General features: G+C 59.5%; 1 protein-coding gene and 1 pseudogene across 7 annotated transcripts; one reads left to right on the top strand and one right to left on the bottom strand.

The window, feature by feature from the left end:
* Nucleotides 1-45: 45 nt before the first annotated feature.
* On the bottom strand, nucleotides 46-16,388 carry CAMTA2 (calmodulin binding transcription activator 2). 7 transcript variants are annotated; one of them, XM_047757373.1, is made up of 22 exons: nucleotides 16,166-16,388; nucleotides 14,772-14,866; nucleotides 14,469-14,572; nucleotides 12,994-13,061; nucleotides 12,777-12,912; nucleotides 12,125-12,211; nucleotides 11,712-11,865; nucleotides 11,253-11,387; nucleotides 9,771-10,705; nucleotides 8,977-9,103; nucleotides 7,342-7,476; nucleotides 5,636-5,751; nucleotides 5,032-5,216; nucleotides 4,681-4,759; nucleotides 4,309-4,531; nucleotides 3,832-4,133; nucleotides 2,566-2,762; nucleotides 2,003-2,186; nucleotides 1,714-1,785; nucleotides 1,231-1,418; nucleotides 996-1,070; nucleotides 46-909 (listed from the first exon to the last, which is right to left on the bottom strand). In XM_047757373.1, the coding sequence occupies exons 2-22, from the start codon at nucleotides 14,800-14,802 to the stop codon at nucleotides 846-848; spliced, it is 3,597 nt and encodes a 1,198-aa protein (XP_047613329.1). In that variant the 5' UTR covers nucleotides 14,803-14,866; nucleotides 16,166-16,388; the 3' UTR covers nucleotides 46-845. The 7 variants fall into 7 exon arrangements, with proteins under 7 accessions (XP_047613329.1, XP_047613326.1, XP_047613328.1 ...); XM_047757370.1 differs by lacking the exon at nucleotides 16,166-16,388 and adding an exon at nucleotides 15,575-15,662; XM_047757372.1 differs by lacking the exon at nucleotides 16,166-16,388 and adding an exon at nucleotides 15,575-15,662 and having other exon boundaries at nucleotides 3,832-4,073.
* On the top strand, nucleotides 15,627-16,292 carry LOC125113897 (translation initiation factor IF-2-like; annotated as a pseudogene).
* Nucleotides 16,389-16,586: the final 198 nt, after the last annotated feature.

The following is a 16,586-nucleotide window of genomic DNA, read 5'->3' as shown; positions in this document are numbered from 1 at the left end:
CGCCCCGCCCCCCCCTCCCCTGTCAGACAGAGGCCGGAGGCTGGCTGGTGCAGCGATGTTTAATGGCAATTCGTAGAAACCAAGCCCATGCACAAGTAGAAAGTGCTCTCGTAGAGCCGGCTGAAGGCCCCCGCCGCGCCAGGAACCACAAGTCCGGCTGTGCAGCCCTCCCCGCGGCGCCTTAAATAGATTCTTCACTATACTCTGTATGTTACATTATGTACAAGCCCCCTCCCCTCGGGGACGGGGCAGGACTCCGCAACGCGTTCTTATATACACCCCTCCTTTGGCCCCGAGATCGGTGGCCGGAGTCGGTCGGGGTGACGGGGAAACACAGGGTCAGAAAAGGAGGGAACAGACGCAAACATGCGGAGTCGGGGTGGGGGCACAGTCAGCCCTGAAACACGAGGGGCGCGCGCGCAGTGAAGGCAGAGGTGGGACCGAGGCGGATACATTCAGAGACTCGTTGAACAAATAAATAAGGCAAGTCAGGAAGGGGCTGAGGTGGGTACAGGCGGGTTCGGAGCTGTGGAGAAGGGGCAGGCAGGGCTCCGGAGGTCACAGCTGAAGATGCAGGTATGTGGGGCGTGGGTCTTCTGGAGCCGGGGACTCAAAGAGGGGGGCACGACCCGGAGGGAAGAGGAGAAGGAGCCGGGGGTGGGAGAGGGAGTTCAGCACTTCGGAGGGGGCGGGAGCGGAGACCGAGGATGGGCTCCTACAGAAGTGACGGGAAAGCTGCCGACGGGGGGGTGGGGGGAATGGGGGGCTCCCCCTCCCCCAGAGAGCCCTCTCCCTGTTAAGACTGCAAGAAGCGGCCCCGGCTGATGAGAAAGGCGATGGAGAAGTCAGGTGGCCAGGCCGGGCTGGGGAAGCCCTTCCAGCTCCTGGTTCTGCTTCAATTCCCTCATCCTGCCGAGAGACAAGGAAGGAGTCAGGGGACACCGGCCGATCGGGGAGGTGGGATTGGGGGAGGCGGCAGGTCCAAATCGCAGCACCTGTGTCGGCAGCGCCGCAGGAATCTCATGATCTTCCGGGCTGCCTGGTCCTGCTTCTTGGTGAGAAAAGAGCCTCTGGTGGAAGAAAAAAGAGATGAAACCTCAGACAACACGCGGGCATCCCCTGCCCTCTGCCCCTTAGGGACCCTGGCAGGGGAAGTGGGGGGGGCAGAATGATGGAGGGTATCCTTGGGCAGTGGGTATGGCCAGCAGGGGTGGAAAGCTAGGGCCGTACTTGCTGCGGGCAGGCAGGGGGCCCGTGGGCCGGTGGGGAGGCCCTGGCCTGCGACGGTAGGAGCGGTAGTGCTGCTGGATGAGCACCGCTGCCCGGCGACTCTGCTGAAATCGCTTCTGTTCATAGTAGCTTCGGAACTTGCTCTGGATCAGGATGGCAGCCTGGGTCATCTTCTTATAGAGTGCAAACTGCAGGGGTGGGGAGGAGGGGCAGGGGCTGAAATGGAGGGACAGAGATCCAAGCCCCTGAGGGTCACCCCCAAGTTCAGTTATTGCAAGTCTCTCTCTAATCCACACGGGAAGGCTGAATCATCACAGACAAGCTCACGCCCAGGTCTCATGCCTAATACCTTGAGTGCAATCCAGGTCAGCTTGTGGAAAGAGAAGGGGAGTTAGGGCTCCGGCAGCATTCTGGATGCTCTGGGCTGGAATGGGTGGGTGTGGGTGTGGGTTGGGGGGTATGCTTTCAAGAGGATGGTCTCACCTGCTTGTACTTCCGGTAACAGCGCTGGATTACAGCTGCTGCTACCTCCTGCTGCTCCTTCAGCCGCCGGCCCTAAGGGGGGAGGAGAAGTCTCAACACCTGATCGCCCACCTTACAGACGTCTGACCTGTCCTTCCAACTTGCCTGGGGTCCCCTGGCCCTTCGCCCCATCCCAGGCCTGTCTGGGTGACTGTTGTCCTTCCAACATCCTGGGAACTCACAGTCTCCCCGACTGTTGAGAGGGGCAATGACTTGTGTAATTCGTCCCTTGAAACCCCAGCCCCCTGACCTTGTACTTTCGGAAGGCTGTCTGGATGACTCGGGCCGCCTCATACAGTTCCCGCTGCTCATGATCCGATAGTGTCAGCAGAGCAAAATCACTCTCCATCTTGCCACTGGCAGACGCCGAGAGAAACTCTGCCCAGGAAGGTGCTGGAGGGAGAGCCAAGCGACCCCGCTCCAAGGGCAGTTCACTGCAGGGGAAAGGGAGCAAGGCTGTCATGGGGCAGCTCAAGTCCCCCTTCTCCCACCTGGGGACTGCAGTGAAGGCAGAGCCCAGCAACCAGAGCTTGCAGACTGACTGCACAGCCCATCAGCCGGTTCCATCCCCTCCTCAAAGGCCCTGGGCCCTCAGCCAGGATGGAGCTTTGGCCACGGGGAAGTTTCCCCCCCCCCCCCCCCCCGCCCATGTTCCTTTGAAGAAGAATCTGGGAGTTCCTCGGTGGCCTAGTGCTTGGGGACTCGGCACTGTCACTGCTGTGGCTCCAGTTCTATCCTTGGTTGGGGAACTTCCACTTGCTGCGGCGTGGCCAAAAAAGGAAGGACCTGGAGGCATTGTCCTGAGCTGGTCACCTGGGAGGGGCTGAGCTGGGGAAATGGTCCACATTCTCCAGGTAGCTAGCCAGCCAGGACATGGTTTCGCTGAGCCCCACAGCCCCCGTCCGCTCCCGCACTGGGGCTCCTGCCTCGAGCAGCCCCACGAAGTCCTCTCGTTTAATCCTCTCTGGTGTGGCTTCGATGATCTGCTTGGCCAGTGAGATCATGTCCACCTGGATGAAGGAGAAGCTGGGTGAGCTACCAGGGGCCCTGACTGCCAGCTGTGCTGTTCCTGCTCTGCCAAGGCTGAGGCATCTGTCAGTCCATGTCCTATCCTGTTCCTCCTTTCAGCACCAGACCATGAGGCCTCAGGGATGGCTGTCCCTGCTAACCCTGTCTTCCTCAGCCAGTGTTCCAGATTCATTTATATTCCTCGGGGTCCCACTCACAGGTACAGCTCTCTGTGTTGAGGTGTTGTAGAAAACAGGCCAGGAAGGGCATATGCCCCGTGGGCATTCAGGAGCTGAACAGATGCAGGACGTGCCCTTCCAGGCCGAATGCCCACTGTCCCAACCGGCCTAACCCACTCTGGTTCCCAGGCTTGGTCATGCCTGCCACCCCTCCCCCTTTAGCTCTCCACCAATCAGCTCAGTCTTGCCAATCACATAAGACCCTATTGGATGGCTCCAGCCTTGCCTGCCTTTGCAGCAGCCCACAGCAATTCCTGCTGGTGTAAGCAGCCCACCTTGTGGAGTTTTCTGAATTTTTTTGTACTCTAGTGGTACCCAATTAAACCACTAGCCTCTCTAAAGGAGATATGTCCCCAGGCCCTAGCAGAGAAGTACTCGCTGCTGCTACACGTGAAGATTCACTCACTCCTTCATTGATTCCACAAGACTCTTGGCTTCCACCGAGGGCAGGTCTCCTCCCACCCCAGATCATCGCCAGACACTTCCATCTTGCCAGCCTCTGCTCCCCACTCCTCCCAACTTCCTGCCATCACTCTTCTTCCCCAAGAGCCTTGTCCCTTCATGGATTAATGGTAACCCCTACAACTCAACGCTAACTGGAGGTACTCCCCAGAGTTTTTAACCTCTGAGGCCTCATAACTTCTGAGTGACGAGCTCTGACAGGAGCTAAGCAGAGGGTGACTTTGCTTCTCCCCAAATGAGGGTAAATGGCCCCTTCTTCCCAAACTGAAGCCAGACTCTGGTTCTGTTTCATGGAATGGCTGGCGTCACCTCCCCGGCCCACACCTCACTCTACTTCTAGCCCTCCTAATTCCATCAGTGTCAGCAGTACCGGGATCACATCCACAGCCGCTGGGCCATCAGCTTCCTCTGGAGCAGCTCCGCCATCTGGGGCTGGTGGGGGAGGAGGCGGAGAGGGTGGGGGCCCTTTGGGGTTGGTGGCTTCATAGTCCATGAGGAGCAGGGGGGCCTCTGGGGCACCAGAGGAGAGCTGGCCCGGGGCCATCTCCATTGTAATCTCAGAGGCCGGCAGAGGAGCAGGGGGAGGACTCCCGTCCGGGGCACTAGAATAGGCTGATGTAACGGAGAAAGTGCCATCAGACAGCTCCGAAGGCGAGGAGACACTGCTCAGACCTGTGAGGGGGAAGCGGGTGAGGGCAGCAGGCGCCATCGCTGCAGCCCTGCCCTCAGTCTCCCTGGCCTGCTACTCCTCCTCCATCCCTACCTCCTGCGCTCGCACTCTGCCTCCCACCCTCTGGCTTCCCTCTGGCCTTGTCCTCCCACCCACACCCCCCTCTTAAGCCCTCACCAGTATCTGGGCTGGAGGAGGGTGGCGACAGGGCAAGTGGGGGCTCAGCGGAAGCTTCCTGTCTCTGCAGTTCCTCAAGGCAGCGGGCGAGGCGCACGTGACCCCGGGAATGAGCCACAGACAGGGGCAGGCGGCCCAGAGAGTCAGGAATGCTCAGCGCCTGTCTGTTCCAACGGAAAAGGAGCACGGCAGCCTCCAGGTGGCCCAGAGCACAAGCCCACATCTGAGGAGAGGCACAGGGAGGGGAGGGCGGAGGGGGAGTGAGGCCTGGGCCTGGCCTGCCCACTCTGCAGCCCTCGAAGGGTCTTCCCTTTGAAGAACTGTTGGCGTTTCTCGCTGCCCCATGTGCACGCAGGGACCCAGCATCCTCACCAGAGGAGTGCAAGAGAAATGGTCCACATTGAGCGGGTCAACCTCTTGCTCTAAGTCCAAGCTTCCGGTCTCCACACTCCTGGAGGGTTTGGGAGGGGACAACAGTACCCAGTCAGGGACACAGGGCGCCCGGCAGGAACTGCAGAATCGAAGGGACTGGGGAGCACTAAGGCCAGTGGGAGGCGCAGTCAGGGCGCTCCGTGACCGTAAGGAGGTCAGGAAGTCGGTGTCCTAAGTCGGGATAGTAACATTTCCCCGAGTGCAAACCCTCCTCCAGCCCTTCTTCCTTCCCACAGTGACCTCGGCTCCACTGGCAGGGCTCGAGTCCCTGCCCCACCCCGCCCAGCTCACCGCCACTGGCTCAGGGTCTCGATGAGGCGGGCGTAGCCCTGGGCGGCAGCCAGGTGCAGAAGGCTCATGCCCCGGAAGGGGCTTCCGTGGGCCAGACGTTCAGGACCCCTCCAGGTGGAACGTGGGATCATGCTCTCTACCAGGACCACCACGCGTGCCTCGAACCCGGGCCCCTGGCCTTCATCCTGCGGTGCACACACCCTCAGGTGGAGATCGGAGCCCTCGGGTGCCCTAGCCGGGCCTGGCCTGGGCCACCCCACGCCTATCCCATTGGCTTCCCGTTCTGCCCCCTCCCTACACTTCCCCAGCCTTCTTCCCTCAGAGACTCGGGACACACAGAGCACAGAGCCCCAACTCTCCAGACCCCCTCCTCCACCCTCTCCTTCACCTCCACCCTTCTTCAGACCAGAAATAGTCTGAAACCTGTCGTGCCAAGATGGTGCCCAGAATAGCCAGTCTTGCCACGGGGCGGGGGTGGGAGCAGGGTGACGTCAGGGAGAAGGGAGGAGGACTGGCTGGGGACAGGCGAGCGGGCAGAGTCACACACCGCAGCAGCCGCCTTCGACAGGAAGACCCGCCCCTGTTCCCCACCTCACAGAGGTACCTGAATTGGAGGCACGTCAGGACCCTGGCCTGGGGTCTGCCCCGCTGCCGCAATCTCTGCCATCCGCTTCTCCATCTGCTCCAGTCGCTCCAGGATGGACATCCGGAACTGGTTGTCTGAGGGGAGTGGGCATGGGAGGCTGAGTGGGCAGGGTCCTGAGGGTGCCCGGGACCCCCAAACTAGACCCTGTCCCAGGCTCTGGGTGGTAAAGACAACTATATCCTTTCCTCTTCTCCAAACAACAGCCCTCCACCCACCCACCTTCTGAATACAGCCCCCCGGGACCAGTCCTCAAACTAAAGCTCCTCTAACTACCCGTCGACCTAGAACCTGAATCCAGAAGCAAGACTGTGTCCTTCAAGACACAGAGACCGTAGGACTACCCACCCCCCCGCCCCAGCATCGAGCCCGAGCTGCCCCAGGTCACACACAGGTGCTCACAGCTTCCTCTCAGGTGGACTGTTCCATTCCTTCTCGCCCCAGACACTACCCCTGTCCCCCACGCGGGGCTGAAGGACTCCAGGGTCCCTCTGCTGTTAACCACTGCCCCAAAGAGTTCAGACTGTGATCTGAAAAGCATTGCCACCTCCTCCCAGCCCCCCGCAGCTGTCCACAAAGAGGATGGCGGGAGGGAAGGTGACAGAGATGGATAGCCATGTCCATTCCTCCTCCTCCCCCACCCCATCACGAACACATCCTGAGCCATATCTATCCCCTCCCGAGATCACACAAGGACAAGGAGGGGAGGCGGGAGGGGATCAAAGCCATGGGGAAACAGGCGCAGAGAGACAGGTGGAGGCTGGAGGTGTTCTGAGATGCCAAGACAGAAGGGCAGGAAGGTAGAGAGGGGATGGCGGGGAGGAGGCAGAAAGGGATGAGTAGAGACCCAGCTGTGATGAGAGAGCAGACGGGATAGACAAGCGGAAGGAGAGGAGAGAAAGCACGGAGGGGAGCTGGGGGACGTCCCAACAAGCAACAAGGAAGGAAGAGGAGACATTAAGACACAGGTCCAAGGAGAAATGGAGAGGAGAGGGAGGAAGGTGACCCCAGGAGAGATGGCAAAGCCCAGACCAGACAGGGACAGGAGGGGACGGAGATGGAGAAAAGCAAACCCAAGAAAGAAGCAGGTGCAGAGAGAAGCACTTCTCAAAGCCACAGGAGGGATGACCAGAAAAGGGACAAACACAGTTCTGGATTGAGACCCATAGACACACACACACATGCACACGTATGTACGTGCATCTCTGTGTTTGTGTGAGAGGAGATTAGAGGTGGCATATGTGACTGAACAACACTACCGTTGTCATCGCCTACTTTGTGCTTTTCTGGATTTCAAATTTTCCTATAATAAACACCTATTTTTATAATTAGAGGGAAAAACAATAAGAAAGTCTGCATAGATGGTTGAGTCTATATACACATCCCTGCACGTCCCCTGGAAGTTGCTCTCTATCCTGTCACTGCCCCGCTCTTGGCCTCGCTTGCCTAGATCCCACCCTCTGGGATGCAGGGGACAGGACAAGTCCTGGGACAAAGACGGCTCCAAGATTTACAGGGAAGAGGAGGTGCGGTCACTCAGAAATGACCAGGAGCTCAGGAGCTGAGAAGAGTGGTAGAGTGGGGGCGAGGCAGTGGCCACCTGAGTCCTGAAGGCCTAGGAACACGCTGTGTCCAAAGGCTGTGCGGTCAGAGGGCTAGGTACTCACCGTCCAGTGACAACCAGTCAAGCTGAGTGCTAGGCAGTGACAGGAATCGGCGGGCTCGATACTCAAAGAGCACAGAGGCAGACAGGGGCCCCTCCCGCCCTGCCACCTGCAAAGACACCAGCCCAACCTCATGGGCTGGGGAGGGCGTGCATCAACGAGAGGGCTCCCCTTCCTGGGCTCCTTCTCTGGCCCCTTGTGCCAGGGCTGCAGGCGATCATTTCACATCTACCCCCTCTGCTCCCCTTGCTGTGGCCCCAGAGGTCCCTGGCTTCAAGGAGGCTCAAGAGATGTCTATTCTCTTGGGAGTTCCCACTGTGGCACAGCACGTTAAGGATCTGGCGTTGTCTCTGCAGTGGCCTGGGTTCAATCTCTGGCCTGGCGTGGTGAGTTATGGACCTGGTGTTGTCGCAGCTGTGGCGTGGCTCGCAGCTGTGGCTTGGATTCAACCCCTGGTCTGGTAACTTCCAGATGCTGAAGATGGGGCCGAAAAAAAGAGAGAGAAAGAGACCTGTTCCGCTTTTTTTTTTTTTCCCCAAAATTTCCTATAATAAATACCTATCTTTATAATTAGAGGGAAAAATAAGAGAGGTTACATACATGTTCAAGTCTGTATATACACTATACGCCTCTGTGTATCCCATGGGTGTTGCTTTATGTCCTGTCACTAAGATCGAGGGAAGGAATTAGCGGCTCACCAACAGGGTCTAGTCTAGCGAGAGCCGTGTCCCAGAGTCTCAGCATCTTTGGCCTTGAGAATGAAACCACAAGGCCCTGGCCCCAAGACTGAAGGCCGAGGCTCCCAATCCCCAGCGTCTCTGGCCTCCTCCGCTCTCCTACTACCATCAAACGCACCATCAAACAGGGCCACTGAGACTGAGGGAAGACACACACCGGGAGACAGCAAAGCCGTCGACCTGTCACTCTAGCAGTCCTTGGGGTCCCACAGCAACACTGCTGAGTGAAGGGCAAAGGGCAAAGTTGGTGGCAAAATGGCAGAGATGAGCCTTGGCAATGACAACGAGACAGCACTGTCCAGCAGAACGTTCCTCAGTGACAGAGGCGCCCGGCCTCTGCACTGTCCAGTAGGGTAACGCTGGGCTCATGTGGCCACTGAGCAGCCAAAAGGTGGTGTGGCCGTGTGATGGAGGGAGGAGCTGCATTTTAAATTTTATTTAATTGTAATTCATTTCCTAGGGACGTGTGGCTAACGGCTACCACATTAGACGGAGCGGGTCTAGAAGCCAGTGTGCTTCAGTCCTAGGACTGCTTGGAGGAGACCCACATCTCCCCCGTCTCATTCTCCCCAGGCCTCGCTGGACTGGAGTCAGGGGCCCAGACAGACATGAGAGACCCCTTGAGTCAAATGCCTGACTTTACAGGCGAGGAGGCCAAGGACCGAAGAAAGACTTATCCAAGGTCACTGCCAGCTAAGAAGCAGATTTCTTAGACCAGAACCCAGACCTTCTGACACCTGAGGTCAGACTTAGCTGCCTGCTGGGGGACCATGGGGCTCAAGCCCCCCAGGACAAAGTCTTCGTACTTTCGGGAACAGCCCGACACATTTCTTCCCAGTGCCTCCTGGAAGTTCTAACGGCCACATGCTAGACCCTCCCCTCCGGCTCCCAGTCCCCATACCGGGACAGTAGCAGCGTAAGACACCGGGCTGGACGAGCGAGGCCGGCACTGCGATGTGATCGAAGACACAGGAGTAATGCTCGGCGGCCTCCGTCCAAGGTCCTGTGATGAGCACCTTGACCCCACCCTGCAGGCAGAAACCAGAGGGCCCGGGGCCTGGAGCTCTCCGCTGGCTATGCGCTCGCTCCCTCGTTCATTCCTCCAGACCCCGAGACGGTCTGCTGTCCTCTGTGCACTCAGAGTTGGGGCTGTGGGGCTTGGGCAGAACCTAGTGAGGGGAGGTCGATCCCCCGCCCCTCCTCCCCAACGCCCCTCTACCGGCATCTGCCCGAAACAGGAACCTACCACCTCCCCCAAGGCTAGCGAGCCAGAGCCATTCGCAGATAGCCGACCCTGGGAGGAAGCCCCTCTCTCAGCCTTGCCCCTGCAGTTCCTGCTCTCCCGCCCCGGGGGCTGCATAAAGCAGAACTTCCTCCTTGCTGGATGCTGTCTTTCAGCTTCCCAGAGTTGGCAGGCACGTCTCAGCTGTGTGTCCTCCACGCTGAGGGGCCACCGTCCCACCCCACCCCAGCCCGAAAGAGTCGCCAAGGGAATGATGTCCCCCAAGACACTTGGGGGACTCACGTCATCACAACTCACAGGTGCAAGGAGGGAGAAACAATGAAAACAGGACAGAAGCTACACTTAGTGTAAAAACGGAGGTTGGGCAGAGAACTGAACAGCCTGGAAGAGAGGTCACAGACCCAGCGGGGTAAGAGGGGTGCGGGAGGGAGGAGAGAAGCCTGAGGACTCACCTCTGGGTAGGACCACTCTGGGGAGAAGTCTGTGATGGTGCTAAGAGCAGGAGAGAGCTGGGGGGCGGGGGCGGGGCCGCCAGGAGCTTCCTCGCTGATGAGTTCTCCCATGAGGTCAGGGAATGATGAGAGGCTGAAGGGCTCTAGCTCACCGGCCCCACCAGCTCCTCCAAACAAGGCCTCCCCTCTTCCTACTCTGCCCGACGGCTCCAAGGGGGCAGGTGAGGGTGGGGGTGAAGGAGGGGGTGAAGGTACTGGTGGGGCAGCCCCCTGGGCCTTGAGATCCTCCCCACTGTCATCATCTTGAATGAAGAAGCAGTTTCCTCTTCTCCCGCCTGCTCCGGACTGTGGAGGGGAACCCCGAGTAGCCGCCTGGGGCTCCAGAGCAGCAGCGGGCTCAAGGGCAGGACAGGGGGTATGGGCAGCCTCTGCCTCCGGGAAGTCTGGGCTTACTCCCTGCCCCCCTCCATATGTCTGGCCCCTCTGTGGGCTGTTGAGAAAACGATCAGGGTCAAAGGCAGGGCTGGGAGGAGCTGGTGGGGCAGAGGGCTCAGACCCTACAACCACAGCCAGGCTCATGGAAGGCCTGGGATCAGCCTGGGGAGCCAAGTGCCTGGTGGGAGTCAAGCCCCCGGTTCGCTGCTCCAGTCCTGTCAGGAGGAGGATAGCGGTGCCTCCCCTCGAAGAACCCCCTCGGGAGGTGGGAGGGCTAGGTCTGATCTCTAGGGGTTCCCCAAAGCCAGAAGAAGAGGAAGAAGAGGAGGAAGAAGAGGGGGAGGTATGTGCCTTGGGGAGCTCCGGGGGAAGTGGGGCTATCAGTGGAGGGGGCTCAGGGGGATGGGGGACAGAGGTCAGGGTTAAAGCTCGGGGCTCCACTTTGGGAGAGATGATGCGGTGTTTCGTGCTGCTGCACTTGTGGGTAAGGCTCCCAGAACCTGGAGTGGAAGGAGTGGCAGGGAGAGAAGGGATCAGACACCTTTCCCAGCCTTCCCTTGCTGGAGGCTTTCATGCATTTCCTGAGATTTCATTCAGCACTGGAGATGTCATACTGCTTACGGCCACTGGGAGGCGGCAGAACTAGTTCTCCTCCCCCTCCCTCCCCTTGGTGGAGCACAGAAGTGGAGGATTGAGGGCTTGGGGGAGTAGCTCAGAGAAACAGGTAAAGGCAGAGAAAAAAGACAAAAGAACAGAACCACGGGGGTACCAAATGAGAAGAAAGCAAAGCCTGTGTGTTAAGTGGTAGAGCTGGGGTGGCCAGGAGTTGATAAAGGAAGCAAGCAGAATCAGAGCCCAGGATGCCAGGACTCAGTAACAGGAACTGGGTCAGGGTGCACCTGGATGGGAAGGCCTCTGCTCATCTGGCCCATCTTTCTGGGACATGTAAAAGACATGCAAATCAGCGTGCAAACCCCAGGGAGACAGAGCTCCCCCTGGCCTAAGGGCAGCGCATCTAGGCGGGAGAAGAGCTCCCAGGTTACTAACCAAGGCCCCCACTGCAGAGACAGGCGTGGGTTCGGGGTGCAGGCTTGGTCGGGTGGGTGTCCAGGATCTGCTGCACCAGCTGCTCCACAGAGAACTCTTCCGTCCCGTTCCCACAGCTCCACTTGATGCCATGGACTAGGGGAGGGTTGAGGGGAAGTGCTGTGGGATCCCCACAAAATAGTCCCCAGAGAAACCTGGTGGCTGCTTCAAGCACTTGAGGTGTTCCAAGACTTCCGGCCAGGTGAATAGAGGCCAGCAGCCACAAGACCGCTCCTGCCTGGAGCTCACAGCTGCCTTCCACATTCCAACGCCTTAGACCACAACAGGGACCCTGGTACCCCCAGCCCCACCCAGGAAAGAACCCTCTTGGCTTGGGGGGCAATGGTCACCCCATAGGCTCCTGGGAGGCCCCTCTCCTGCCTCTCCTGTGGGGGTGCTGTCCTGGCCCTGCTGCCTTACACATGGGCTTCAGCTGGCCCAACAGCTCCTCCCGGGACCACTTCAGCCACTCTCGACGATCGCTGCTGATGGAACAAAAGATGGGGCTGCAGCCCTTTCCACAATCCTCCAGGGCTGGGACGTTCAGGTAGTGCACAAGGACGATGTCGGGGTTCTGAGAGCACAAGAGCACACGGAGGCCATGGCATCCTGATGTCCAGCGGCTCCGCCTCCTAGTCCTCTCTTTCTTCCTGGGCACCCCCAACCTCATCCCCCGATTCCGGCTCTCTCCACCCCAAACCCTTTCCTCTTCTTCCCAGGCTCCTTTCCCCACCCAGAACCTAGTCATCCCTCCACCTCATTCTTTCTTTCAGGCCGCCGTGTCCCTCAAAGAGCCAGGAAGACTCTGGCTCCCTGAGCGCTTCTGTCCTTACCTGGAGCAGCCAGTAGCAGCGCCGATGGAATGTGGGGACGATGGAAGAGTGAACGTAGCAGCCATAGAGACACTGCCAGGAGACAGGCTGGGGTGGGGGGAGGGCTAGTCTGCTCCCCAACTCTTCCTCTGTTCAGTCCCTTTGCAGGAATCCCCCTCTTTCCAGCAGTTCCTTTTTAACCCTTCCCCGCCCCCAGCTTTTCCCCACACCTTTCAAATCCCAGGATCATGAGTCAGGCCAGACAGGGGCAAAGCAAGAGCGGGCCAAGGCCTCACAATGAGGACCAGGTCTGAGGAATGGGACTCTCCAGAAATCGGAGGGCAGGGCAAGTACGCATCCGAGATGAGGAGCAAAGATGTGAGGGAAGAGACACCTGTGCTTAGAGGTTCGGGGCTGGGACCCTTGCAGGAACTTCGAGAAAAGTGAGGGGATTGGGCATCTGTGTCCTCCAGAGGGAGGCACGGCCTCGGTCCTGAAGAAAAGGGTCATGGAGAGGATGGGAAGCAGAGAGCGGGCCCAGCAGCTGGCTAGCTGATCCAAAGTGAGTGGAAAGGAAGCAGCGACTGGGAGGGTGCTAGGCAGAGGATGTTACCCAGCCCAGCTAAGGGTGGAGAAGGGGCGCCGGGGCAGGTGAGCTGGAGGCCTCGCTTACCTCCATGCCCTGGACCTTCAGCTTCATGTGGTCCTCTCGGGTGGTCTTCCCGTCTTTCCGCTTCTTCCAGAGGTAACCATCCTTCCGGTATTTCACCTTCTTGCGGTTGTAGAGGATAATGGAGCCATTCTGAGGCCTGAGAAGGGACGCGTTGGTCTCGTGCTCTGTGAACAGAACCAGGATCCCTACCAGCCCCCACCTTCGCAAACTCTCTCACCTTGTCTTGGGGGCACAGGATAGCCACTCATCATGCTTCTCGAAGGTGATCAAGTAGGATGCAATCTCCTGCAGGAGAGGAGGCACTCAGGTTTGCGTCCCCTTCCCCGAGTCTCAGCCTGGCCTCTCGGTCATCCCCTCAAGTCTCACTCTACGCTGCATTCCAGCAGCTTGTCGGGGACGTGGCCCAGTATCTGGACCCAGCAAGGCCCACCGCCCTCCCAAGCATCCCAGGTTGTTCTGTCTCAGGCAAAAGTCTAACCTTCTCTCCTTCCTTCTCTCTCAACCTGCAGGCCGGGTCCAAGGTCTCTGTCATCCATTCTTCATGCTGCATAGCTATTTTACCCTTGCTAAGTCCCATTTTTGTGCCATTTCCTGGCTCAAAAAATGTCAATGGTTTGATACTGCCAGGAACTCCAGACGTCTAAACCTGAAGCCAAGGTTTTTCCAGACCAAGGATCTTCATTCCCACTATTTCCCTGAATTGCATCTATCATTCCATGGTCAGACCGGCCCATCAACTCTCCTCTGAATGTGCCCTGGGCAGCTACCTCCCGAATACGAGTGCCCTACAGGCCTGAAATGCCACATGCACATTTCTCTGAGCCCACAAAGCCTAGCCATCCTGTAAACCGAATCCCTTCCCAGATCTCCAGGAAGCGCCTCTGAGGACGCAGCCCTTCCTGCATTTACAAAGATCATACACACATGCTCTTTTGCTGACAGTTCTCTTCTCATTAAATAGTCAAATCCATCATGACCAACCACAAGTACACACAAAGCACCGTGTGTGGGGGGGCGTACAGAGGTGTGTGCCCTCCAGAAGGAGCCCCCATCAGTGGTACTTACAGAGCAGGGGCTAACTTGTCAGTTTCCTAACCTACACCTCGAGGATAGCAGCAGCACCGGCTCTACAGTGTCTTTGGAGAACTGAATGAGATAATGCACGTCAAATGCTTAGCATAGTGCCTGGTTTGTAGGAAATACTTTCTTTTTTTTTTGTCTTTTTGCTATTTCTTGGGCCGCTCCCGCGGCATATGGAGGTTCCCAGGCTAGGGGTCTAATCGGAGCCGTAGCCACCGGCCTATGCCAGAGCCACAGCAACGTGGGATCCGAGCCGCATCTGCAACCTACACCACGGCTCATGGCAATGTCGGATCATTAACCCACTGAGCAAGGGCAGGGATCGAACCCGCAACCTCATGGTTCCTAGTCGGGTTCGTTAACCACTGCGCCATGACGGGAACTCCGGAAATACTTTCTAAGTGGTAGATATTATTCTTACACAGGTGAACATGCCAAAGAGAAGCCAGTTCTCACAAGACATAGGTCTTTATACCTCTCCTATGATCCCCAAAGCGCCGAGAACAGTACCCTGAAATTGAGAGTGTCAGCAGGCACAGGAAGACCCCCATTCATGCTCCTCCAGCCCACCAGGCCCTCCGAGGCCCTAATCTCCCAGGCTCCCGAGAAAACCTCGTTTGTGTTCCACCGGAGCCGCTCTGGAGGCAGCAGCGGACAGCGAGGAAGACACTCCAGCAGCTTCTTGGGGAGAAAGATCTTCAGGTGGTGGCTGTTCTCTAGAGGGAATTAGAAGGGAGAGCTTCGTGTGCTGCCCTGACAGCCCTGTGACAGCCCAGGGGACAGGGGCCGAACCCAGAGCACTGGGGGAAGTAAGATGATGACAAGGAGTGCAGGGATCCAAGAATCAGAAGATCACCACCACTCCGGGAGGAAAAAAGGCTGTGCCCAAACTGGGAACCTGGACTGTGAACTCACCAGCAACCTCGGTGGTGTCCTTGGTATTCATGGTGAGGGCTCCAGGGGGCAAGGTCACCCCCGGCCAGAAGGGCCGGGGGGAGGGGGAGTCTGTGCTGAGAAGGGAGAGAACAAGGTCATGGCAGAAGCCCCCACGCTAATGGATGAGAATGAGGTGGGAGATGGGGTACAGAACTGGGTCATGATATCTGGGAAAGATAAGGAAGAGAGAGGAGGCGGTTGGACTGTGATGACAGAGTACAGCCAGGGAATGGAGGAGAGGGACAGCCCAGCCATGGGCAAGTAACGAACACGAGCGGGGAGACACGACAGGACAGAGCCGTCAGGAAGAGACCGGCCCGGTGGGGGAGGGGAGAGAAGGCCGGCGGGGCTGGCGCGTTTCAGAGGCCCTACAGCCTGGGCTCTTGTGAGGCTGGGGCTGCGGCGGGGTCAGGTCCTGGGGCTGGGACTCAGAGCATCCGGTCCTTGGAGAATGGTCTGACAAATAAGAGCCTGGATGCTGGGGGCAGGGCAGGAGATCTAAGTCCGGGTAGAGAGCTAGGCCTTAGAAGACACACCCTGAGTTCCTTCTCTATTTGATTTTTCCAAGGGGAAGGGCAGATCTGCTAACTGATTATAATCCACACCCTCTCCTCCAGGCTGGTCAGGGCCTGGGAGAAACGGAGCTACACACCCAGGACCCAGCCTCCCACCCTCAGGACAACCCATCCTCCACCCTGAGACAGACCGCCCTCTCCACTCCTATCCCTCCGCACCTCTCTCCCCAAAGCCTCTGCTTCCCTTGGCCTCCAGGCCTACCCTACCCCATCTACCACTCTGGCTCCAGCCTGGGCCCCCACCCTTCTGGGGGAACAGATGGAAGCTGGAGGATGCTCTCGGCGCGGGCTCCGCCAGGTGTCCGGGGATGGAGAGGGGGCAAGAGGCCCGTCCGAGCTCGGCTGTGTCCAGCCGAGCCTGGGTTGGGTAAGGACTCCGCCCCAGGGCGCAGGTGCGAAGTCCGGGCTAGGCAGCCAGCCAGGATGCGGAGCGGGCCGGGGGCTGCCCCTCGCGCCAGTGCGGTGGTCCCCAGAGACGCTCCGAGGTGGGAGGGTCCCGTCTCCCGCCCGCACGTCGGGATGTCCTGGAGGAGCTGCGGCGCGGAGTCCGCGGGTGCACGGCGAGCGAGGGGCAGTGCGGGTGCAGGGGTCCCCGGGACGGTCCGGCCCGGCCGGTCCGCCTCGGGGCCCTGCGCTGAGCGGCGCCCCCTGGCGCGGGGGAGGAGGACGGAAGCGGGGAGTCGGGGCGAACCCGGCGGAGGGCCAGTGGTCCCCGGCGCGGTGCGCCACGTCCCGGCTGGCGGAGCTGCGCCCCCTGGCGCGGGGGCGGAGAGGCGGGCGAGAAGCCCTGGCTCTTACCTCCCGGGGTCCCGCGGGTGACGGCGGCAGCGGCCATTCTACCCCACACCGACCCCCCCCAGCGCCGGCTGACAGCGGCGTCCGACGTCACTGCGCACGGGGCGGGGCCTCCCAATTAAGGGGCTGAGGGTCGCGACTGGAACCTGGGGTCAGCGGCACACGTGGGGCTCTGGGTGGGGCGCCAGCCCGAGGCCCTCGGCTTCCAGGGCCCCGAGCCGGGCCGAGGGACGGACTGCCGGGCAGTCCCAGGAGGGGCAGCCGTGCCGAGGGGCGGGATGCCGGGGTCCCGGAGGCGGAAGCTCGGCGACTGACGTGACCTCGGCCGGGGGAGTGGGGCGCGGGCGGCCGGCAGCGCTGCTGGGCGGGGAACGCAGGAGCAGGGCAGGACTTCATTTGGGGATCCAGCCCTTCATTTGAGCGG

This window comes from Phacochoerus africanus, chromosome 14 (genome assembly GCF_016906955.1).
Source record: "Phacochoerus africanus isolate WHEZ1 chromosome 14, ROS_Pafr_v1, whole genome shotgun sequence".
NCBI classification, from domain to species: Eukaryota; Metazoa; Chordata; class Mammalia; order Artiodactyla; family Suidae; genus Phacochoerus; species Phacochoerus africanus.
Note: the sequence above shows the minus strand (reverse complement) of the source record. Positions and strands in the feature narration are given on the sequence as shown.

Coding starts and splice junctions, on each gene's coding strand:
- CAMTA2 (XM_047757370.1), bottom strand. Junction 2,187..2,565: donor CCCAGCTCAGCCCCTCCCAG/GTGACCAGCTCA, acceptor TTTCCCCTGCAG/TGAACTGCCCTTGGAGCGGG. Junction 1,419..1,713: donor GTTACCGGAAGTACAAGCAG/GTGAGACCATCC, acceptor CCACCCCTGCAG/TTTGCACTCTATAAGAAGAT.